This window comes from Coffea eugenioides, unplaced genomic scaffold (genome assembly GCF_003713205.1).
Source record: "Coffea eugenioides isolate CCC68of unplaced genomic scaffold, Ceug_1.0 ScVebR1_278;HRSCAF=925, whole genome shotgun sequence".
NCBI lineage: Eukaryota > Viridiplantae > Streptophyta > Magnoliopsida > Gentianales > Rubiaceae > Coffea > Coffea eugenioides.
Window position 1 is genome coordinate 16,477 of NW_020863307.1, and position 22,224 is coordinate 38,700.

At 40.1% G+C, this 22,224-nt stretch overlaps 1 protein-coding gene across 1 annotated transcript; it reads left to right on the forward strand.

Annotated features, from left to right (window-relative positions):
• Positions 1-18,447: 18,447 nt before the first annotated feature.
• On the forward strand, positions 18,448-21,804 carry LOC113757160. Its single transcript, XM_027300571.1, has 3 exons — positions 18,448-18,597; positions 18,793-19,075; positions 19,286-21,804. The coding sequence occupies exons 1-3, from the start codon at positions 18,448-18,450 to the stop codon at positions 21,802-21,804; spliced, it is 2,952 nt and encodes a 983-aa protein (XP_027156372.1).
• The last annotated feature ends 420 nt before the right edge of the window (positions 21,805-22,224 follow it).

Genomic DNA, 22,224 nt, shown 5'->3' on the forward strand with positions numbered 1-22,224 from the left:
AAACTAGATAGTCTTGAGTTACTCATGCGTATGAATGAATGTATGAGTGAATGTAGGTCTGCAACGGCTGAACTGGATCCTTCGTTGAAACTCTTATTTGAAACCAGGCTTAGAGCGGTCGGGTAAGCTGTATAGTCCTGGGTAAAAGAAGAATTTCCTAACCTATTTACTCGTGACTTGAACTCGTGACATGCTTGAATACTGAAGCGTTAGATGACAACTAATGTCTCCAATCATGACATGCTTGAATGCTGGGTGATAGCCAACGACTCCACTCGTGAATACTTGAATACTTGAATACTTGGGATTTCAAATCCAGATTATGAATACTTGAACACTTGGGGCTCTAAACCCAAACCCATTGTTAGTTGGTCGAATCGAGCCGGCAAAGGGTTCGGTCGAGGAGATTGACGAACCGTGGGTACTTGCTAGGATTTCGGGCCTGGTAGGGAGATGATCAGTGGATGGAGATTGCCCATTAAGTGGTGATCTACGGACATTATGATTCCATGGTTGACGGAGTATCAACGGATCTTGGACAAGTTACTGTGGAACCTGCTCTTGAGAGCAGATTATATACTTTTATTTGAATGTGTTCCTTACTGTATCTTGATACATAATCTATCTGGATATTACGTACTTCCTCACATATATGATCATGCCATAATGTGACGCTATCATACCTGATAGTTTGCTTGCTTGTCTTCTTGAAGCTCACTTGATTTTTAACTCATCTCATTCCTTGTTTTCCTTAACAGGGTATAGGGATGAGAGAGGCAAGAATAGTTCTAGTTTGTAATAGAAAATCTTGAACTTGTATTTGGTCGACACTGTATTATGGTACTAGTCATTTAAGTTCACATCTTTTAACTTGTACTTTGATTTGTATATTTGGACAATTGGTAGCATGTAAATGTTATATTGAAGGATTTTAGTATTTTTTATTTGGAGTTTGTGAGTGAGTTCTGACGAGAGTTGGGTAGGCGGCCCCCCAACCCTTACGTAGGCCCTAGGGGGAGGTGGGATCGTCACAGTTGTGATCTATGATTGCTGTCAGTAGTCCAGTTCAAGGTTTAAAGTTTGCTGTAAAGTAGCTAAAGTTGTGTGTGTCTCTCTCTTCCCCTCCGACTTGAAAGTTCTAAATCCTCTAACTTGGTAGCCTGGTCATTGGATCTAAATTGTACAGAAACAACATGAATTCCAACTAGTTTATTGGTATTATCCAAAACTTTCCACTGTAATTGTAAGGAACTAATAAACCTCTTTCCCCCCCCCCGATCTCAGCAAATCAATTAAACCCTGAAATTGACATTTAGAATTCATATAATTTAGAGAATCAATTGTCTCATATACATCTCACAACTAATTTAACTACGTGAAAATAAAAACTTCACCAATCTGTAGATTACCAAGGACTTCCATGATTCCTAGAGAAGAAAAACTAAAAAGCAAAAGAAGTGTAAACCGTTTTTCAGACTAACACCCTGAATCTTCAAATAAAATTAGTTCAGACAAGATGTTGGAGTAACAATTTTACCAAATTTGATTTTTTTCAAAAAAATTACAAACAAATTTTAAAAGAAAATGGAAAAAATAATATGAACTATCATACCTCTACAAATACTTAGAGGAATCTTCACCATTCTTGAAGAAACCACTGTTGGTGAGGGAATGAGCTGCTAGTAGTTACCACCTTTCAAAAAAAGAAAAGATGATAATTGTAGACGATTTTTAAAAAGAGAAGGAATAAAACCTGATTGGAAGAATCGGCATACCTCTATAAGTATTCTTTTGGAATCTTTGCCGGACCTGGAGACGTCGCCGGCATAGTTGGGGTTGATTGCTGATCGTCTTTGTGGCTGATGGTTATTCTTAATAGACTTTTAAAACATTTTATGACTAATGGTTGATTGTTGATTGTCTTCAGGAAGAGGCTACTAATTTAAAAGGAAAATAACTTCAGTATTGTGTGTAAGAAAGTTATTTTCCGTACCTTGGGCATAAAAGACTTTCTCAAAGAAATTATTCTCTTAACATAAATAGTGTCGAAACACTGAAAATTTTGAAAAATAGTTTCTGAAAAATGTTTTACATTGAAACAAACAGAGCCTTAGCGTTGCCACATTTTCCAAATGTAGCGGGAAATGCAGCGAACACTAAATTTAGATTTCATTTCAATTTTTTTTGTGGTTCCAGAACAAAAATGAAAAAAAAAATATACATTTCCATAGTCATTGCATGCAGCAATTGTCGAAAAAAAATTTGCATACGGGGACCTTTTATTTTTTAAAATCTCTGAATCACCGCATCAAGTTCAAATGCAGTTACTAATTTTTTTTTAATTTTAAAATAGGAAAATTTTTATAAGATTCAAATTTTTAATGAAATTTATAAGATTTGAAATTGTAGAAAAATTATTAATTTTTTGTTTGGATTGTGATTTTTTGCAGTAAAATTTTGATATTTTTAGTGAACATATTTTTCAATTATCTTTTAATGTAACATACATCAAACTAAATTTTTCTATAAAATTCTTATAAATAGCAACCCAAAGGTGGCCAATTTAGCAAGAATTAGGATTAGTTTAAACTTTTGTAAGGATCGAAAACAATCTAAGAGGGGGGGTGAATTAGGTAATTTAAAAACTAGCCAAAATATGAGTCACCTTATTGAACTTGCTTTCTTTTTCTAAAGGACCTCACAGAGAAACAATTGATGGACTAGCACAAGTAATTTGTGAGTAAAAGAAGCAAGCAATATATATATAGCAAGATAGTAAATAAAGGGATGGAATGGCAGACCGAGTTTCAAACTTGACTAAGTTTGAATAACACTTTATATATCAAGTTTCTTCAAGTTGATCAACTTTCAACCAATCTCTTGTGTACAAAGGAAGAATCACTTCCTCCTTGCCTCAAGTCTCACTCGATCAAGCAAGGAAGTTTTACAATCACTCGGATAACCCTCACAAACCTACACTATTGAAGAAGTTGAGTCACACTTGAAAAGCTAAAAGAAGACTACACAACTAAGGGTACAAATCTTCTTTTTGGAGTATTTTTACACTCGAAACACTCAAGATCTGATGTAGCCTTAATGTGTAAAGTTCTTTTCGAAGAGTTGACTAATCTCTATTTATAGGAGACCAAAAAATTTTTCAATAAATGTTGTCAACGGATAGAAGGCAACTGGAGAGTCAACTAGCCGTTGATAGTGTCGGACGTCCGGTACTCTGATTTTCTGCGTCCGAACGAAGACAGTGAGTTCAAGACAATTTCTTGAGATTCGTAGGACGTCCGGTCCTTCCACAGTAAACGTCCGAAAGTGAACTCGTAAATCCTTCTTCATTTCTTTCGGACGTCTGATGCTCCAGTGTTTTGCATCTAAAGTATTGCAACGTTTTTCGAACGTCCGGTACTGAGGTATTGTGTGTCCGATCGAGGTCAGTGATGGCTTTATTATCTTCGGACGTCCGAGTGTGTGTTCTTCATGCGTCCGAAAATACTCAATGGTTGTCGGCCGTCATATATGGTCCTTTTGTACGTCCGATAGCTATTTCAGTAATCTGTTAAACTTGATCCTGTTTTGGCTTCAAGTCTTTGACCTTGTTTTTATTTCAAATCCTGAAATAATCTCTCCAAAGAATATTAGTGACATCCAATTGTTTTGTAATCATCAAAAGTTATGAACTGAGATATACAATCTCCCCCTTTTGGATGACGACAAAACATTGGATGGAGCAAGAATAAATTTAGAATTTTTATTGCAGCTCCCCCTTGCACAACTCCCCCTCAAAACAACTCCCCCTTCCTTATAAATTTCATGACAAGAGTATACGCAACTCCCCCTCACTTATAAGATCCATATCCATTTTACTCCCCCTTTTTGTCATCATAAAACAGCCATATGATCAATAGATGATCCAACCAGATTTGTCAACATTACCAATTTGTCAACCAAATTTCGTCAAATAGAAATTACCAATCAGACGAAATATATCAACATTATTAGCAATCAACAATCAGCAAACAGCAAAACCAATCAGCAAAGGATAAAGACATTCATTCACAGCAAAGGATAAAGACATCCATCAGTTAACAAAATAATACCAGTTTTACAGACCACAAAGGAATTATGATCCTTCATACATAGCAAACTTGTGACGGCTCCACCTCCCCCTAAGGCGTACCCCAGGGTTCAGCGGGTCGCCTGCCCGGCTCTCGCCGGGACTCAGTCGTTCCTTAATCAAATCCAGAATAAATCACAAGAATAAATAGGGCAGCAATCCAAATTTAAAGCGAAACTTATATACATTGCTATCTCAAAAGAAAGTACAGCCATCAAATGTACAAAGGTTCTCACTTCACCACACAACCAGCCCGTGCCAAGCACTAGGGCGAGAACCATTACAAAAGAAACAAAAGACCTAGACTAGGCTAGTCTATGCTCTCATCCTGCTCGCCGTACCCTGTTAAGGAAAACAAAACTAAAGGGGTGAGCTAAAAGCTCAGTGAGGTTCCGAACAGATAATCAAACAATCAATTCAATACATTAAACATGGAGTATCAATAATTCAAGAAACATTTACAATGGAAAGCAATAGTAACATTCATTAAAAGGAAACGGACTCACAGGAAGCTATTCGTTTTTTCGTTCGTTCCCCTGACATTTCCCCTTATTCCTCCAATTATTTGAAAATTTCCTTTTTGAGAAATAAAACCCTAGTGCCTTCGTTCGTTCATTCATCCCTTCCCGGACGTTGACCGGACTCCACCCATCCGGACGTAGCCGGACTACATGGTAATACTCGAGTATACCAATTTCACCCAGGGTCACCATATCGCCCGACCGAGTCCGCTTCTGGCTCGAGTCGATCGGTAACGAAGGGCAGTGGCTAGTTCAGCCAAAAGGCTTACATTCATGCACAAGTAACATTTAATCCTTAATCATTGAAAATTTCACATTTATTTAGGTCGAGTGCGATAAAGTACACCCTCGCTTAGAAAACTCGTTTTAACAATCATTGAAAGCACTTAACACATTATCAATCAATAATAACAAGCCAATAAGTCAAGGAAATATAGCAAACAAGGAACACTCACCTAGTTATACAAAATAACGTGCAAAATATCCTTCCGGATATTACCCTTAGTCACCAATGAAACCTAAGATTGAACAAGAGAACATATTACAGTTTATCGAGCAAAACATTTAAGGGAAACAAAGAAACCCGACTAATTAGGAGTAAAACGTGTAAAGATGACTTTCAAGTAAGAAGAGGGTTGTTTGAACCCAAGGATGAAAAATCATGTTTTAAAATGGAAAGCCGGTCATGGTATTGGCCAAACAAAAGTATACAAGTTCAAATAGAAACCTAGCCCTCGAGCGAAAATTTGGGCAGCACGCCCTTTGTGTTTACCTAATTTTCCAGCCATTTTGGCTTCATTATTTTTCCTCAGCCAATCCCAAAGTCATACATATCATAGATTCAAGTAAATAGCCATTCCATAGGCTCATAACAACATAAGAACAGAAATCAAAGTGATAACAAGTGCGGAAATGTAACTAGCAAAAGACAGATTTGACGTGTGGTTGCGGAAATAACACATCCGAGGCTACGCTTATCCGATTGAGGTGCAATTTATACCATTTCGAAGCTAAGTCACAGGGCTACAATGTTCATGAAGATCACTTAGTCCAGTTTCCAATGTAACCTAGTCAAATTCCCCAATTTACAGAACCAAAATCCAACTAGTCGGCTAATCAACTGCACTGCACTGGAATGGTCATAACTCAGGTTACCAAGGTCCGATTAAGGTGTTCTTGGTGGAATTTAAAAACTAAGACATAATACTAAAACTTTCATGTTTTGGCTACAGGCTGAATCCCAACGGAGTATAGTGAATAAACACAACCAAGTAGACTAAACTGTCCACGCGGAACTCTGGAATGTACCCTAGAACAGCGAGGGTATTTTCATCTTTTCATGAGTTACGTTCCTCTGATTGAGCTGAAATTTTGTAGGCACCTATAAAATACCATTATCTAAAACTTTCATGTTTTAACCTAAGGCCAATTAGGCCTCTAACATGCAGCAAAAAAACCAGGCAGAAAGAGGGGAAATTTTCCAGAAATCTGGAATTTTCAGTTTTCAATGCAACCTTCCTTGATTTCTTACTTCCAACACTACCAAAACCCCTTATATAACCTTAAATACAACCCATATGAATCATACATCAAGTTTGGCAGCAAATCCCCAAAACCCTAACTTGTTTATTTCATCCAATAATCATCACAATCACTTGCACATCTTGAAATCAAGCCAAAACTTAAGCTAAATAACATCTTAACGCAAGATTTAAAAGATCAAGGACCATGATCAGATTTAATACCTTAAAGACAAGCTTGGATGAGTGATAATCCACCTCCTTTGAAAATTTCTAGTTCCTCTAGCTTCCCAACTCACAATTAACACTTTAATCGGTTTGGAAATCGATTTTCTCACTTGATTTGGCTAAGATTCAAGAAGAAAGAAGTTTTCTTTTGCTCTCCCTTTCTCTCTCTCTTTTGGTCGGCCAGCAGCAGAAAAAATGAAGAGGAAAGTGTAAAATTTGGAAATAAGAAGAAAGACCAACTCTTGGTCAAGAAACTCTAGGGTGGCGACACTTGTCGCCACCACCACCTTTCATTTTTCTCTTTCCTTTTCCTTGTTATTTTAGCCTCAATTTTCGGTCAAAGGCAGCTGACAATTAAGAAGATATTTTGCTCAAATATCAATAAGCTTGTATGGTAAGAAAGTGGTGGTCAAGTGGTGCGTTCAATCGGTAGTGCGCGGTACCCGTCGGTTCGCGCCGTTTTTCCTTAAATCGCACGTACTAGGGTTTTTTACTTTCCATTCACTAACTTTTTATCATTGCTCCTAATCACATATTATTTCTCACTTAAAAGTCAGTTTTAATCACCAAATTTAATCCTTACTCTGTACCGAAAATTCATCCGGCGAAAAATCGCGAAAACCCTAATTTTGCTCTAATCTTGAAACCAAAAGTGAAACCCTACTTTCTAGGTTTATTTGCACTTATTGTGGAATGATTGGGTAGTAGGGTTATAATAAATGAATAATTTCTAAATAAAAAGGCATTTTTGAGAAAAATATAAGAAATTTGCGAGTCCTCACACTCTCTCCCCCTTAAAAGAATTTCGACCTCGAAATTCATACCTTCCGTCGCCTTGGAGGACCCCAAAACTTGGTGCTGATCTACGGCATAAACTTGTGTCGATACTTTTGTTCGATTTCCTCTTTCATGAGTTTGTTTCAGTTTGGTTCCTTCCACTTGTTGAGTACTACCCTCTCGTGGCTGTTTCTTCGGGCAATTGCTAAGTTGATGATTGCTACTCCCACAAATCAAACATTTTCCCCTTTTCCGCCAGCAATCATTCTCAGTGTGATTTGCCTATCCACAGTATCCACAGGCCAATCGAGGAGCTACTGTTGGATCTTCTCGAGAAATGTCCTTTGATCCGATCTGACTTCCTTTCATAGACCTTTCATCTAATGCTCTTAATGTCCAAGGTGGGCGAGGTGAATGGTTCACTTTTTGCACTTTGGAGAGCATTGTCTTTTCTCTGGATTCCTCAAGTGTGCTGTTGGATGTATCTCTTTTCCGCGTTTGATAGCCTTTTACTTGGGCTTTCACATCCTCAATTCTTTGGGCCTTCTCAAGAGCCTCCGTAAATGTATTAACTTGAACTGCCGCTAATGCCTCCTGGATTTCCAAATTTAGTCCTTGTATAAATCGTCTTATTCTCCGTCGCTCCGTAACCACCAATTCGGAAGCGAATTTAGACAGTCTAGTAAATTTGGTCTCATATTCGGCCACACTTAGGGTTTCCTGACGCAACCCAATAAATTCGTTCTCTCTCCTTTCTTGGACTAAAGGCGGAAGATACTTTTCGTTAAATTCCCTTACAAAGTTCGCCCATGTCCATACCGTCTGTTCTCTTTCCCACTTGGCCTTAATTACATTCCACCAGGCGCGGGCTGGTCCTTCGAATTGAAATACAGCAAAATTTACTTATCTTTGCTCCGTGTAATTCAAAGCCGCGAAGATATTAATCATTGCCTCCAACCACTGTTCAGCTATATCCGGATCAGGCCCTCCTTGAAATTTCGGAGGTAGAAACTTTTGGAACCTCTCAAGAGCCTTATCCTCTCCGATCTCAGGATTCCGGGGTTGATTCACTGGCATTTGACCTTGCTGATCTACCAGTCGTGCTAGGATATTTGTCATTTGTTGCATTGCCGTCGCCATTTGATCTCCAGCCCTCGGTCCCTGTTCTTGCTCGGCCACTGTTTCTCTTTCTTTTCTCGGTTCCTGAGCTTGCCTAGCTCCACGGCCACGACTGCGTCTCCCGTCCATATATATGTTTCCCTTTTTCTTTTTCTTTCTTTTCCCCCAAAAAAGTAATTTAGTAATGAAACACAGTAAATCGACTATTGTAACAAATTCTAGCTTTCAAAATACACAAATAAATATATACGCACATAACACGCCATATCAAGAAGACAGATAAGCAAATACACAAAGACATATCAAGTTGGACAGATAATCATGTACACACAGGTATACTGACGTCATGTAGTTACAATATACAGGTAAATCAAAAGGAAAAAGTGAAGTCGTTCCAGTATCAGCCCGTCCGGTCTCTCACGTCACTTACTATCCAAACCAGATGTCCCTGACCTCTTGTGCTCATTCTAGTCAGACAAAACCTGTTCATGTTCCAAAAATGCAAGTCTCAAGTACTTAGCAGCGCCGCAACTCTAGAGTACTCAGGCACGAGAATCCGAAATAAGATAATTCACATCTCAAGCTACAGTCTCAAGAGTAAACTATCTACAATCGAAATTCCTACCTGACATACCTATCTATGGTACTCAGATACCATGAGAAAGATTTAAGGCCTATAACATTCGCAATTCTTAGTCCATCATACTTATTCACCATTTAGTCCAGGATCACTCCGCGCAGAGACCACGCCAAGCAGTTATAGGTTTTAACCCTCAATCGCTTAACTTTCAAGTCAAATCGAATCCCACAGTCCGGCATCCTAAACTTCAAACCTATGATACACTACAAAGATCTGAAGCCTAAGCTCTGATACCACCTATGACGGCCCCACCTCCCCCTAGGGCGTACCCCAGGGTTCAGCGGGTTTCATGCCCGGGTCTCGCCGGGACTCAGTCGTTCCTTAATCAAATCCAGAATAAATCACAAGAATAAATAGGGCAGCAATCCAAATTTAAAGCGGAACTTATATACATTGCTATCTCAAAAGAAAGTACAACCATTAAATGTACAAAGGTTCTCACTTCACCATACAACCAGCCCGTGCCAAGCACTAGGGCGAGAACCATTACAAAAGAAACAAAAGACCTAGACTAGGCTAGTCTATGCTCTCATCCTGCTCGTCGTCCCCTGTTAAGGAAAATAAAACTAAAGGGGTGAGCTAAAAGCTCAGTGAGGTTCCGAACAGATAATCAAACAATCAATTCAATACATTAAACATGGAGTATCAATAATTCAAGAAACATTTACAATGGAAAGCAATAGTAACATTCATTAAAAGGATACGGGCTCACATGGAGCTATTCATTCTTTCGTTCGTTCCCCTGACATTTCCCCTTATTCCTCCAATTATTTGAAAATTTCCTTTTTGAGAAATAAAACCCTCGTGTCTTCGTTCGTTCATTCATCCCTTCCCGGGCGTTGACCGGACTCCACCCATCCGGACGTAGACCGGAATCCACCCATCCGGACGTAGCCGGACTACAAGGTAATACTCGAGTATACCAATTTCACCCAGGGTCACCATATCGCCCGATCGAGTCCGCTTCTGGCTCGAGTCGATCGGTAACGAAGGGCAGTGGCTAGTTCAGCCAAAAGACTTACATTCATGCACAAGTAACATTTAATCCTTAATCATTGAAAATTTCACATTTATTTAGGTCGAGTGTGATAAAGTACACCCTCGCTTAGAAAACTCGTTTTAACAATCATTGAAAGCACTTAACACATTATCAATCAATAATAACAAGCCAATAAGTCAAGGAAATATAGCAAACAAGGAACACTCACCTAGTTATGCAAAATAACGTGCAAAATATCCTTCCGGATATTACCCTTAGTCACCAATGAAACCTAAGATTGAACAAGAGAACATATTACAGTTTATCGAGCAAAACATTTAAAGGAAACAAAGAAACCCGACTAATTAGGAGTGTAGACACCAAATTTTAAATAATTTGTATGTTGCATCCTGTTCATGATTTTTGTTTTGGATTGTTTGCATTTTAGTTCATTATTGTTTGTTTGGCACTTTTAGTTGTTATTCTATTTTAGTTTTATTCATTTTGTCCTTTTATTTTGTCTATTTCATTTGCTATTTTATTTTATTTTTATTTTTATTTTTCATATTAGTTTTATTCATTTTTTTTTTAGTTTTTAGTTTTTTTAAGTTTTAAGTTTAACATAGAATTTCTAGGAAAAGAAAAATTTCAGGAAAAAGAAAGAATATGTTTCAATCATTTTTGTTTTATTCATTGCTTTCTTGAAAAAAAAAACAAAAAAAAACAAAAAATGAAAGTGGAAAATGAAAATGAAAGCGAAAAGTAGAAAATAGCAGTTTTGCCGCTTGTTATTTTTAGTTTATTCATTTTCACTTGATGTTTAAGTAAATTATTGTTTTTACTTTATTTTACCATTTCATCTATTAATTCGAAAAAAAAGATAATTAGCGTTGGCATTTCATTTTAATTTAGCTTTTCTTCATTAAGTTTTCTTTTATTATTATGTATTTTGTTAATTAATTATCAATGTTAATCAATTAGTTTTTTTTTGAAAAAAAAAAAAAATAGAAAATTTTTGTCGCAGCATGCACGTTGCAATTTTTTGCAGCGTGCAAAGGACGACCAGGCTTGCCCTTTGGAGGGCTGGATGTGAGGGCCTGTCCTTGTCCCTCATCCTCACCTTTCATGGAAGGGTTTAGGAGATTGGGAGGTAGGATATAAATAGAAAAAGAAGGTCAGCCGCAAGGGGGTTGGAGAGGATACGGGAGCTAACGGAAAGAAAACTGGAGCAAGAGGGAAGGAAGAAGAGAGGAGAAGCGGGGCAGGTTGTGAGAAGGGAAGAAAAGGTTGGATTGGAAAAAAAGAAACGGGGAGAGCAAGAGAGAAAGGGGGCATCGAGTGACAGCCAAAAAGCTAGGAAAACTCAGGTTTGAGAAGGTTGAGACCGAGAGTGGGCAAACAATTAGCGGCGAGAAAGGGAAAAGAGCAAGAGTGAAAGGGAAAAACTTACCGAAAACAGAAAGAAAAATTTGGGAAGAGAGGAAACACAAGGCAAGGAAGAAGGGAGGTCGTGGTTTTGGCTGCGTTCTGGGTCTGCTCAAACGAAGTTCTTCTGCTCCATTCGTCTGATTGGAAGGTACCGTACATTAAGGTAAAAATCGCAGCTTTCCTTGCATTTTTGCTGGTAAAGATGCTTCCTTTCTCTGTTTCTTTTGCTTATCTTGGATGTCGATGGTGGAGTTGGAACTTTCTTTTGGTTTTTGATGATACCATGGCTGGTTTTTGATGATACCATTGCTGTTTTTTTTTCTGATTCCAGTGTGTTTTTCATGACTTTCCTTGGTTCTAATTGTCACTGGTTCGTACGTTTATGAGTTGTGGCTGACTCTGGATGATTTTCTTGAAGAGTATGGCCTCTGGCCTTTGTCCCTAGATCCTTCATGATAGTTGAGTCTATTAGGGCCTTTAGAGTTAGACCGAGAGTCGCTGCAACATGCTTGAATTCTCGTGACTTCTTCCAGCAAGTTGAACTTTTGACCCTTTGTTTCGTTGATTGCTTTTTGTTCTGTGGGTTCGTCTATTTTTTCCTTTATGCTGTTTTCTTGTAGTAATAGGTATAAGATGCATGTTTTGTTGGTTGGGAACGAATGTGAAATGTTGGCATGATGATAACAATGTTTCGGCATTTAACCTGCACAAGCTAGAATCTGCTGCGAGACAAAAGATGTCGTGTTTTCTGTGCTGTTTTCTTCCTTTTGCCATAGTTGTTTATCGATCCTTACACTTGAGTGGCATGCTAATTTGCACGTTTGGACTACTAATCAAACACTTAGCTAGAAAATGCATGAATCTGGTTGGCCGAAAGTTTCTTGAAGTTGCAGCAATGTTGCAGTCCAGAAAACGCAGAAATGTTTTGATGTTTGCGACTTGGTTCTGATTGGTTTGGTTCAGATTTTAGCATGAATGTAGATCATCTTTGATGTATTTTGAATCTGAAAGTTTTGTTGGAAATTCATGCTATGATGCTGCTGAAGTTGCCAAAGTTGTTCCTTTCAAAAACACAGCAAGCAAAGGCTGCTGCATTTTCCTTTCTTTTTGCTGCCGCGTTTCCCTTCCCTTAATTACTAGCTGAGTTTGGCACTTTCGTTTGATGTTTGATCTTGTGTTGAGGGAAGCCAGGGAAGGTGGGTTGTTGAATTTGCATGTTTGATATGTCTGGATCATGTTCAAACACCAAGAATCCTTGCTGCATTCTATTTCGGCTGCTTTGCAGCATTCCAGATTTTTTTTAAAACTTGCCAAATGAATTTCATTTCTTGCTTGCACTGGTTGTTGCTAAGTTTTTTTTTGTTGAATTGAATGATGGCTTGCTGCTTAGTTGGAAGCCTTGTGTTTGGACTTGATTATGTTTGAAAGCTGGTTTGACAAGGTACCGAATTGCAGAAAAGTTTCATCCGAAAATTATAGAAGCAATGGAAACTTCGGTTTGCCGAAAGCTTCATAGGCTTGCTGAAACCTTGTTGCAGTTTGATTTTTGCATCATTTCTTGCTGTGTTTTCCTGATTTGAACGTCCAAGTTGTATGTTGTGTGGTTTAATTCAAAGCTTGGCCATTGGTTGAGAAGGTTGGTGCAAAGCTTGAGTTAGTTTTCTGAAATTTGTGGTTGAAGATGAAAATGCAGCAAGCATTCTAGTTGTAGCAGATTTTAAGTTGCAGAAGCATTCTTACGTGTATGCATGCTTTGCATGAAGAAATAAGTTCCAAAAATTGCACTCCAACCCTTTGACTTCCATCTAATCCTTCTAAGGCCCATAAGCTTTGAAAATCAATCAATTGGGTCCCTGAAATTTTGCAGCAATATTACAAAGACTCAATTAAGTTCTAATTTTTTGCAAATAGATCTTAGAATAGTTGGATTTCGAGCCATTACTTGACTTTTTCTTTTGCCTTTGGACCTTGAAGTCTTAAAAGTATTTGATTAGGCTTGAGTGCTTGGTTAGCGTTCGCAATGGAGTCCTTGGTAGCCTCAACTTTGCAATTCGATTGCTCGTGTGCTTTCATTTGTTTAGGTGGTACTTATTGCATGAATTTGTAACCTTTGTGTCTAAATGAGCTTGTGTTTGCCTATTTTCTTTAATTTTCCCAAATAAATTGGTACCTTGACCTTTTTATTATTTTGGAGGGTAAGTTAGTAATTTCACTACGTTAGGGCGTCGCTTCAAGGGAGGTACACTCTATCCTTCATTTGCACTTCATTTGACCCTACGTGCTCCTACGTGTTATGTGAATATGCATGCCTACTCCGCTTTCCTTACCTCCTTGCATGCATTTACTTGCTTTTACTTTTATTTAAGTTTTATGGGGTATGTGTACACCTCTTGGCTTGTAATAGATAGGGCTCGGAGAGCATCTGGTCCATTTCCCCTTCCCCTTTATGTTTTTATGGGGTATGTGTACACCTCTTGGCTTGTAATAGATAGGGCTCGGAGAGCATCTGGTCCACTTCCCCTTCCCCTTGGTTGCTTGCTTTTTGTTGCTACATGTTTAATTGCTTTATTAGGCTCTTGCATCTAGTCGAGCATGCTAAGTGTTACGTGTTACGTGTTTACGAGTGTTTTGGCATGTCTACTCGCTTTCCATAACCATGAATGAATGTGATGGATGAATGTACGTTTCCGCTAGTCCAACGCTAGTCGGAATTCATAGATGGGCTAGTCCAACGCTAGACCCTTAGGATTTCCCTTTCGATAGTGCATATTTGCATGTTCACTACATGTCATGCATTTTTCTTAGTTTTATCATTTGGCATGTTCCTCGAACCCCTTTTCCCCTCATTTTAGGATTTTTGCATCTCATACTAGTTATAGGGTTCATTTGCCTGGAGAGTCCCCTTAAATATGGGATATAGACGAGTGTGGCTTTTTCTAAAGCCTTAGCACGCTTGTATCCTCTCTATAAAAGGGCAAATTGAGTCACGATTTAGGTCTCCCCGTACCCAATATGCATGAATTCCCTAGGCTCATGCATTCTCAATCCACTCTATCATCACACTTTCACTTTTGTCTCATTTGCACACATGCACCTTTTTATCACTTTCACTTGCACACGAACACTTTTTTATCTTCACTTGCACACGAACACTTTTTTATCTTCACTTGCACACGAACACTTTTATCTTCACTTGCACACGAACACTTTTATCTTCACTCGCACACGAGTACTTTCATCTTCATTTGCACACCGACACTTTCGCACTTTTCTTTAAATTGCATACATGCATTTTTGCCCACTTGCACTTGGAGTATATATTTGCATTCAAAGACATTTGCACACCTCCACTTATATCGTATTTTTATCATTTTTCTCACTTCACACAAACTCACACTTTCACATGGCATGCATTCCACTCATTTTTATGTCATTTAGGATTATGTGACCTCTCCAAAGGATCATTATTGGGCTTCACAATTAATGTGATTGGCACCACTCAACCTTCGAAGAGAAATTTCCCCCAATCCTCCTAGGTCTAGGCTTTTGCATTCATATAGACATATCCAACATGCGATACATACCTTGGGTAGAAAAAGTAGGAAAAATTGGTTTAAGTCACGCAACTAGCCTTGGCTAGGTCGAAGGGGTGCCTTGGATTTTTATCCTTGCCTTCCCCTTCGTCAAATGTGACCCCCGATCCCTCTTTTGGTTACGTAGACCCGAAAGTTCTCTAAAAGGGTTTATTTACTTTTTTATTCAAAAACAAAAATCATTTTTGGGTGACTTGGTACACCCTAACCCTATACCAAGTGGCGACTCCATTTTTTATACAAAAAACCCTTTTTGAACTTTATATGGCCAAACCGTCGCATTATCAAGTCCCATGGCCTTTATTTTCATTTTGCACACGTTCACACACACACTACACACTCACATCTCACACCACTACTCACACACCATCACCACACATCATCCATTCGAAAAGTGGGGCGCGACAGTTGGCGACTCCACTGGGGACTTCCTAAGTGGGTCCAAGCATTTGATTTGGCCATTCTTTTCCCTTTTCTACCATTTTTATGCATAGCATTTGGATATTAGGGTTGCATTTTTCCTTTTTAGGACTTTTTGCCTCTCGCACGTACCAAACTACTCCCCACTCACGTATGTATGATTGGTTGTTTGGATGTATATTTTACTTGTTTTATCTCGCGCTTTGCATTGCATTTGGGTGGGGGGACATACCCTAGAGCCTCGCGTGGGTTCTTGATCCCTCCCCTCCAAACGAGCACTAGCATACGTGCATACGCTTTAATTTTTCGTCCCTCATTTATTTTTCTTTTAGTGGCTTGTCACGCCACTCCACCCTGTTAGGATTTTTAGGCGACCCACTTGGACGTGTGATCGTGACACGACGTGTGCGTAGCACGATCCGAGGGGTCACTTAATCTTCCGCTTTAAGCTTTGGGTTAATAGCCTATAGCTTTTAGTCGAAGATTGAGGATTTTTGATAGATTCACTCAGACATGTGGCCGTGACACGACGTGTGCGTAGCAATGTCTGGGGAATCGCTCGAGCCACCGACAAAGAACCTTGGGATTGATGACCCTTGGTTTCCAAGTCTGAAGGCTCGGGGACCTAAAGCCTATCGAGTCTAGCTGCATTAGTGAGCCAATACCTCATGCATCCATGATAGTTTACCTAGGGTAGAGTCTGCCTTACCCTGTTAGGGACACGATTCACGAGGGGAGGGGTCCAACCCCTTTCTCCCTTTTATTGCTTTATTTCTTTGTATTGATTTCGTTGCTACAATGTGTTATGTGTATTTATCTGCTTGAACTAACATTTCTTGGTTTTGTGTCCCCATTGCATTCACAAACCCTAACAAATAAGAGGTCTGGCATGACCTTCTTTTAGGGCCTACCCGTGTAGATAGGATATCGCACGTTTAAAAGTTTTGGTATATTTCATTCATAAGTTAATAATGTCATATCATTTTAGGCTTACCCTGGCAAATAAAGGGTCCCTTAGGTCATGTTTCATTTCAATTGCATATTTTACTGCTTTAATAAACTGGCATCATGCATAAACCATAGAAAGGGAATGCCATTTAGGGAATCCCGCACTAGGGATAAGCCAACCCTATATTCCCGTGGGTACTTAACCCCATCTTGGGAATTGCACGTTTAAATTCATGTTTAACCAGAGAAATGGGACCCGTGGGTAAGGTATTTGACACCGGTTTTTGTTCTTAGATGGAAAGCCCTCGCCGAGTCCAACAGATGTTGGTAGTACCGTCGGAGGTACAAAGGTGGCCCACATTCCTTTCACATAGTGAAATCAACCAAGTAGCCGCTCGATTAGGACCCGTTGGGGATTTTAAAGACATTAAATCCGATGGCTACTTGGTGGAAGCCTTGGTGCATTTGTGGGATTCCACTTGTTCCGCATTTAGACTTGGGGAAAAGGAAATGACCATAACAATTGAAGAGGTTGCCGGATTTCTTAATTTGCCAATTCAGGGAGCTGCCGTGATATTTCCACTAGTATCTAACAAGGCCGAATTTTGTCGTTTCACCGGATTAAAGGAATCAGTAATTCAAGGGTCGGACCAAAATATAGAGGCAAAGTTCTTATTTGATCGATTCGCATTAAGGGATGGTTTTGAAAGGCACCGGGGAGATTTCTCGTTTACTTCCAAGGAAATATGGGAACGAAAGAGAGTTTGGGTATATGGATTGGTCATGGCTGGAACCTACTTTTTCCCTAGGAAAGACAAAAAGATAGCCTTCAAGCTCACTAAAATCTTGTATGACTTGTTTCTAGGAATAAAAGATAAACAGTGTTCTATTGTTCCAACTATTTTGGCCGACATTTTCGTAGCTTGCACTACCTGTCAGAGAGGGGAAAAGTTCTTTTGTGGTTCAAATTTGATTTTACATGTGTGGGGGATGGAGCACTTCATGAGACAACCGTCTATTCCCGAGAGTCTACCAATGGCCGGATATAACTGGGTAATCACACATCACAAGAGGATCAATAGCAGTAGTTTGCCGTGTAACGCATCCGAGTTTGTGAACTTTTTGACGAATGTGACCAATCAAAATGTGAGATGGGTATTGGATTGGACCAATTGTGTCAAGCCTGTTCTTCGCACCAAGGCATCCGAGTTTGTTCCTTTATTGGGTACTCAGGGTATCATGGCATACAATCCAAGAAGGTTCCTCCGACAATTAGGGCGAGTTCAAGATGTGCCGTCTGCAGTTGATCTGACTACATTTACCATCATTTTCGACAAAGGGATATGTCCGAGAGAAATTCCGATGAAGATCCTTCTTAATGAGGCCTGGGAGACGTTGTCCGACGACGAACGCGTCAAGTACGTTCCGGAACTCAAACAAAGGGGATTGACCACTCCGCAATACGAAGACTGGGTGAGAAGGTCCGCCACACAAGAAACACAAGATGAGCCAGCTGAGGAGGTGAAAAGATTAAAGGCCATTGTCGAAGCAAAAGATAGGGAAATTCTGCAGTTAAGTAAGTCTGTCGAAGCATACAAAGGGATGGCCGAGCAAAGCAAGCAATTGTATGAAAATGAACGAGGAAGGCGTCAAGAGCTGAAAAGGAAATGTGCAGAATTATATGACCAAACTGAATGTGTTAGAATTCCATATGCTAGGGAAACAAAGGACTCTGTATTAGATAGGTTCAGAAGTTTTGGTAATCTTGTACGAAATCGTCTTGGTGACATGATGTAAATATTGGCAAGTTTATCAATGAAAATGATTTTTCTTTTGCTCTCATTTTGGATTATTGTCAAAAGCAGGTTTGTATTACGGGTCCCATTTCGAAGGTGTTGCATCATGCTAGGCCTACCCTTGGCACAAAAAGGGCCCCCCAAATAGGACATGCATCCGAATTGTTTGAATAATTACTAACTCATGTCTTTTTCTTTTTCTCTTTTTTGAATAAATTGCCAAGAATAATCTAATACGTTGGCTTATCTAAAGAAGTCTTTTGGCATCTCAGGTAGAATTTTAAACATAGCTTCTCGACGAAGCCCCATTATAACGCGATCCCGAAGTAAGGCCCAAAGGAATCGTGTAGACATGAGTACCCAGCAAGAGTCATCGGAAAAGACCGTTGCAACGACCCAGCCGGAGATTGCAAGTCCCGGGGTTCAGTTGACCGAATTGCTCACTAAATTTGGGGAGATGGCATCTGAAATGGCCGCCCAAAAGAAACTGATCGATGAGCTCGTTAGTAGCGGAGTGCAACCCGAGTCTCCGCCCATCAAACAAACACAATCCGAACCATTTGTTATTCCGCCAATTCAAACCACGTTACCATTTGTTATTCCTCCAATTCAAACCACGTTTGAGGGAACTTTCAACCCGCAATATGCTTATACTCAAAATCCTCCTTTCTATCCCCCTTATGGGCAAGGATTCCAGCCTCAGGGTGATCCAAACATGCATGTAAATCCACCGACTTTTTTCCAAACTACCGCAGAGCCTGTTGTGCCGGAGCACGTTTTTCAAAACAAGCCAGAAATGGGAGAGTCATCTGCCCCGGTTGATCTAAAGTTGCTTAAGCGATTGGATCGTTTCGATGAATTCATCCGCAAGAGCCAAGGTTTAAGCAAGCAAGGGGTGCTGGACTACGATGATTTGTGCCTATTTCCAAACGTACAACTGCCGGTGGGGTTCAAGACCCCGAAGTTCAACAAATATGATGGTACCAGCAACCCTAAAACGCACCTGCGCTTGTTTGCTAACAAGTTGGGCAAGCCAGTGGATGACGAGAATTTGCCGTTGAGATTATTTCCAGAAAGCTTAGAAGGGGATGCTCTCGATTGGTACTCCAACCTAAAGCCAGAGGAAGTGAAGACCTGGCTCGATCTGTCCAATGCCTTCATTCGACAATATGAGTATAACTGTGAGCTAGCGCCAACCCGGACTACTCTGGAAGGAACGAAAAGGAAGCCTTCTGAGGACCACAAGACCTATGCTAAGAGGTGGAGAAAGGTAGCTGCTAAGGTCGAGCCACCAATGACCGAGGATGAAATCATACGTACTTTCATAAAGGCCCATGATCCGCCGTACTTCGAAGAGATTTTCCGTATGACCGGATGTTCGTTTGCTGCAATTGTAAATAAACTTGAAGAATTTGACGACTTTGTAAGAGCTGGGAAAATTGTTAATGTATCTGCCCTGAAATCGCAAGTAGAAGCTTTGCAAGGGCGAGGAAGCAGTGAAAAGAAACCACCATTCAAAAAGAAAGAAGGAGATACAACCTTTGTTTGGAACCACAACCTTTCACCCCGACCCCGATGCCAACACAACCCAACCTACCAACAACCTTACCCTTACTACTATTCAAGCCCAAACCATGTATATACTACCAATATCCACCACCCTCGACCTCGCCCAAACTATACTAACCCACCTTCAGCCCCTTTCCAAATTTCCCAACCAAATCCACCCCAAAACCGACTTCGTCCACCATATAACCCAAGATTTCCTCCTCCAAATAGACCTGTTTACAATCATCCTCAACCTCATGAACCTTACAACCGACCCCCAAGCCGTACTTTTACCAATTTAGGTAGGCCTTTAGACCAACTGTACGACCAGTTAAAGGCCTCCGGAAAAATTGGTACAGTACCACCTCCTACCTATCCGTATGGCATGCCCGCTTGGTATAACCCGCAAGCTGTTTGCGCATATCATTCAGGGGCACCTGGGCATGCAACTTTGGATTGTAAGGCGCTAAAGCATAAAGTTCAGGATATGGTTGAGTCTGGAGAAATCGTGATCAGAAAGAGGGAGCCGCAAGGGCCAAACGTAAATCAAAACCCCTTGCCAGAGCACGTTGGGGTTATTATGGACGATGCGGAGTACGAGGAACAAATTAAGAAATTGGCAATAGAAGCTGAAGTGTTTGGGGTCACGGACCGACCGTTTGTCATAGAGTTGCCATTCGAAGAAGATAACAAGCCTTTTGTCTTAGATCTCACGCCAGCGGAGAATGAAGCTTTGGAACCAGTAGTCATCGAATTCCCGAAGCAGGAGCCCGTATTAAGTCTGCAACAAGTGCCGTGGAATTACGATGAGCCTAGCGTACAGATCGGGGAAAATTCAACTGCAAAGAAGGAAGTGTCAGTAGTTACTAGATCGGGGAAAACTGTAAATCCATTTGAGACTACTACTCCAATTCAAGCCAATAGTTCTGAGCCACCCCTCAAACCAACAATTACCGAGAAAGAAGCCGTGGATTTCCTTAAACGATTCCAGAGAAGTGAATACAACATAGTGGAAAAGCTAAGCAAATCACCTGCCCAGATAACCATGTTGGACCTACTTTTCTCCTCGGACGTGCATAGGGATGCATTGATCGATGTATTAACAAGAGCTCAAATTCCGAGAGACATTTCTGTTGATAATTTTTCAAACGTGGTGGGGAGTGTATTATTCAAGAAGCAAATTGCTTTTTCTGATGATGAATTGCCGACGGAGGGCATTGGACATAATAAGGCGTTGTACATAACAGTGAGGTGCAACGGAAAAATGCTGCCTAAGGTGTTAATCGATAATGGATCCGCACTGAATATCTGTCCGTGGAGTACCTTAGAGAAACTAGGATTGCAAGACGTCAAGCTGAGGCCTTCAGGGACTATCGTTCGAGGGTTTGATGGAGCTCAAAGGGAGCCGATAGGAGAGGCAGATTTAGTAATCGAGATGGGGCCCGCCCAGTTTCAAATAACTTGCCAAGTCATGAACTTCCCGAGCATTTATAATATCTTGCTTGGAAGACCATGGATTCACAAGTCTGGGGCCGTGCCGTCTTCGTTGAATCAATTACTCAAGTTCGTGGTAAATGACAAGCTAATCACTATCTTTGCTGAAGAGGACTGCCTGGTGATCACCGATTCTGGAGTTAAAGAGGAGGGTAGTCAAAGTGTTACCATGTCCCCTCACAGCACATCCGATATAGTCTCCGTAAGTTGGATAACCACGGAGGAACAAACTCCCTCAAAAGCCAGTGTAATGATGGCCAGAGAAATGATTCGTGGAGGATACAAATTCGACAAGGGGTTGGGGCGTGAACTACAAGGGATCCTGAAGCCAGTGAAGATAGTAGAAAAGAGAGATACCTTCGGTTTGGGTTTCAGACCAACCGCCAAGGATTTCAAGGAGATGAAAGAGCGTAAAAGAGCAGAAAAGGAGGGCCGGCAAAGGGTTTTCGATATTCCACCACTGTGGTATACTTTTCCCCGGCCAACTGAAATAATCACATCAGAGGGTAATTCAACTGAAGAAATCGAGAATAGTTTGTCCCAGTTGTTCGTTGGGGCAATATTTGAAGACAATTTCCTGAGCGAGGCCGAATTTCCTGACATCCCTGAGGGGTCTATTTCTAATTGGACTGCCGAGTTCCTGCCTGTTCAGAAGGAGTTTCGGTAAATCTAGGGGGTTTGTCATTTATATGGATTCATGGAAAAGTACTTTTGCATCTGTAAATAGTTAATGAAAGCATCTTTACTTTCGGCTAAAATTTGCATATGTAAATATTGTTTCCGTTTGCTTTCTTTTGTTTTGCTTTCAATCAAAGGTTTTATGAAAATGCACAAGTTGTTCTTGACATGTTGTTGTTTATTCGTTTGTTTATATTCATATTGCTTGTTTCATTTGTTTGTTGTATGTTTATTTGCTTATTATCCCACATTCGTTAATTCTTTCAGATGGCCAAAAATAAAATTATTTGATCCTTTGGATATCACAATTCTGGAATTCGATAATGGCAATCTCTATATCACTCATGACTTGGAGGTTTGTGAATCCGAACTCCAAAGCGAGAGTGATAATGAGGAAGTATCCGATTCG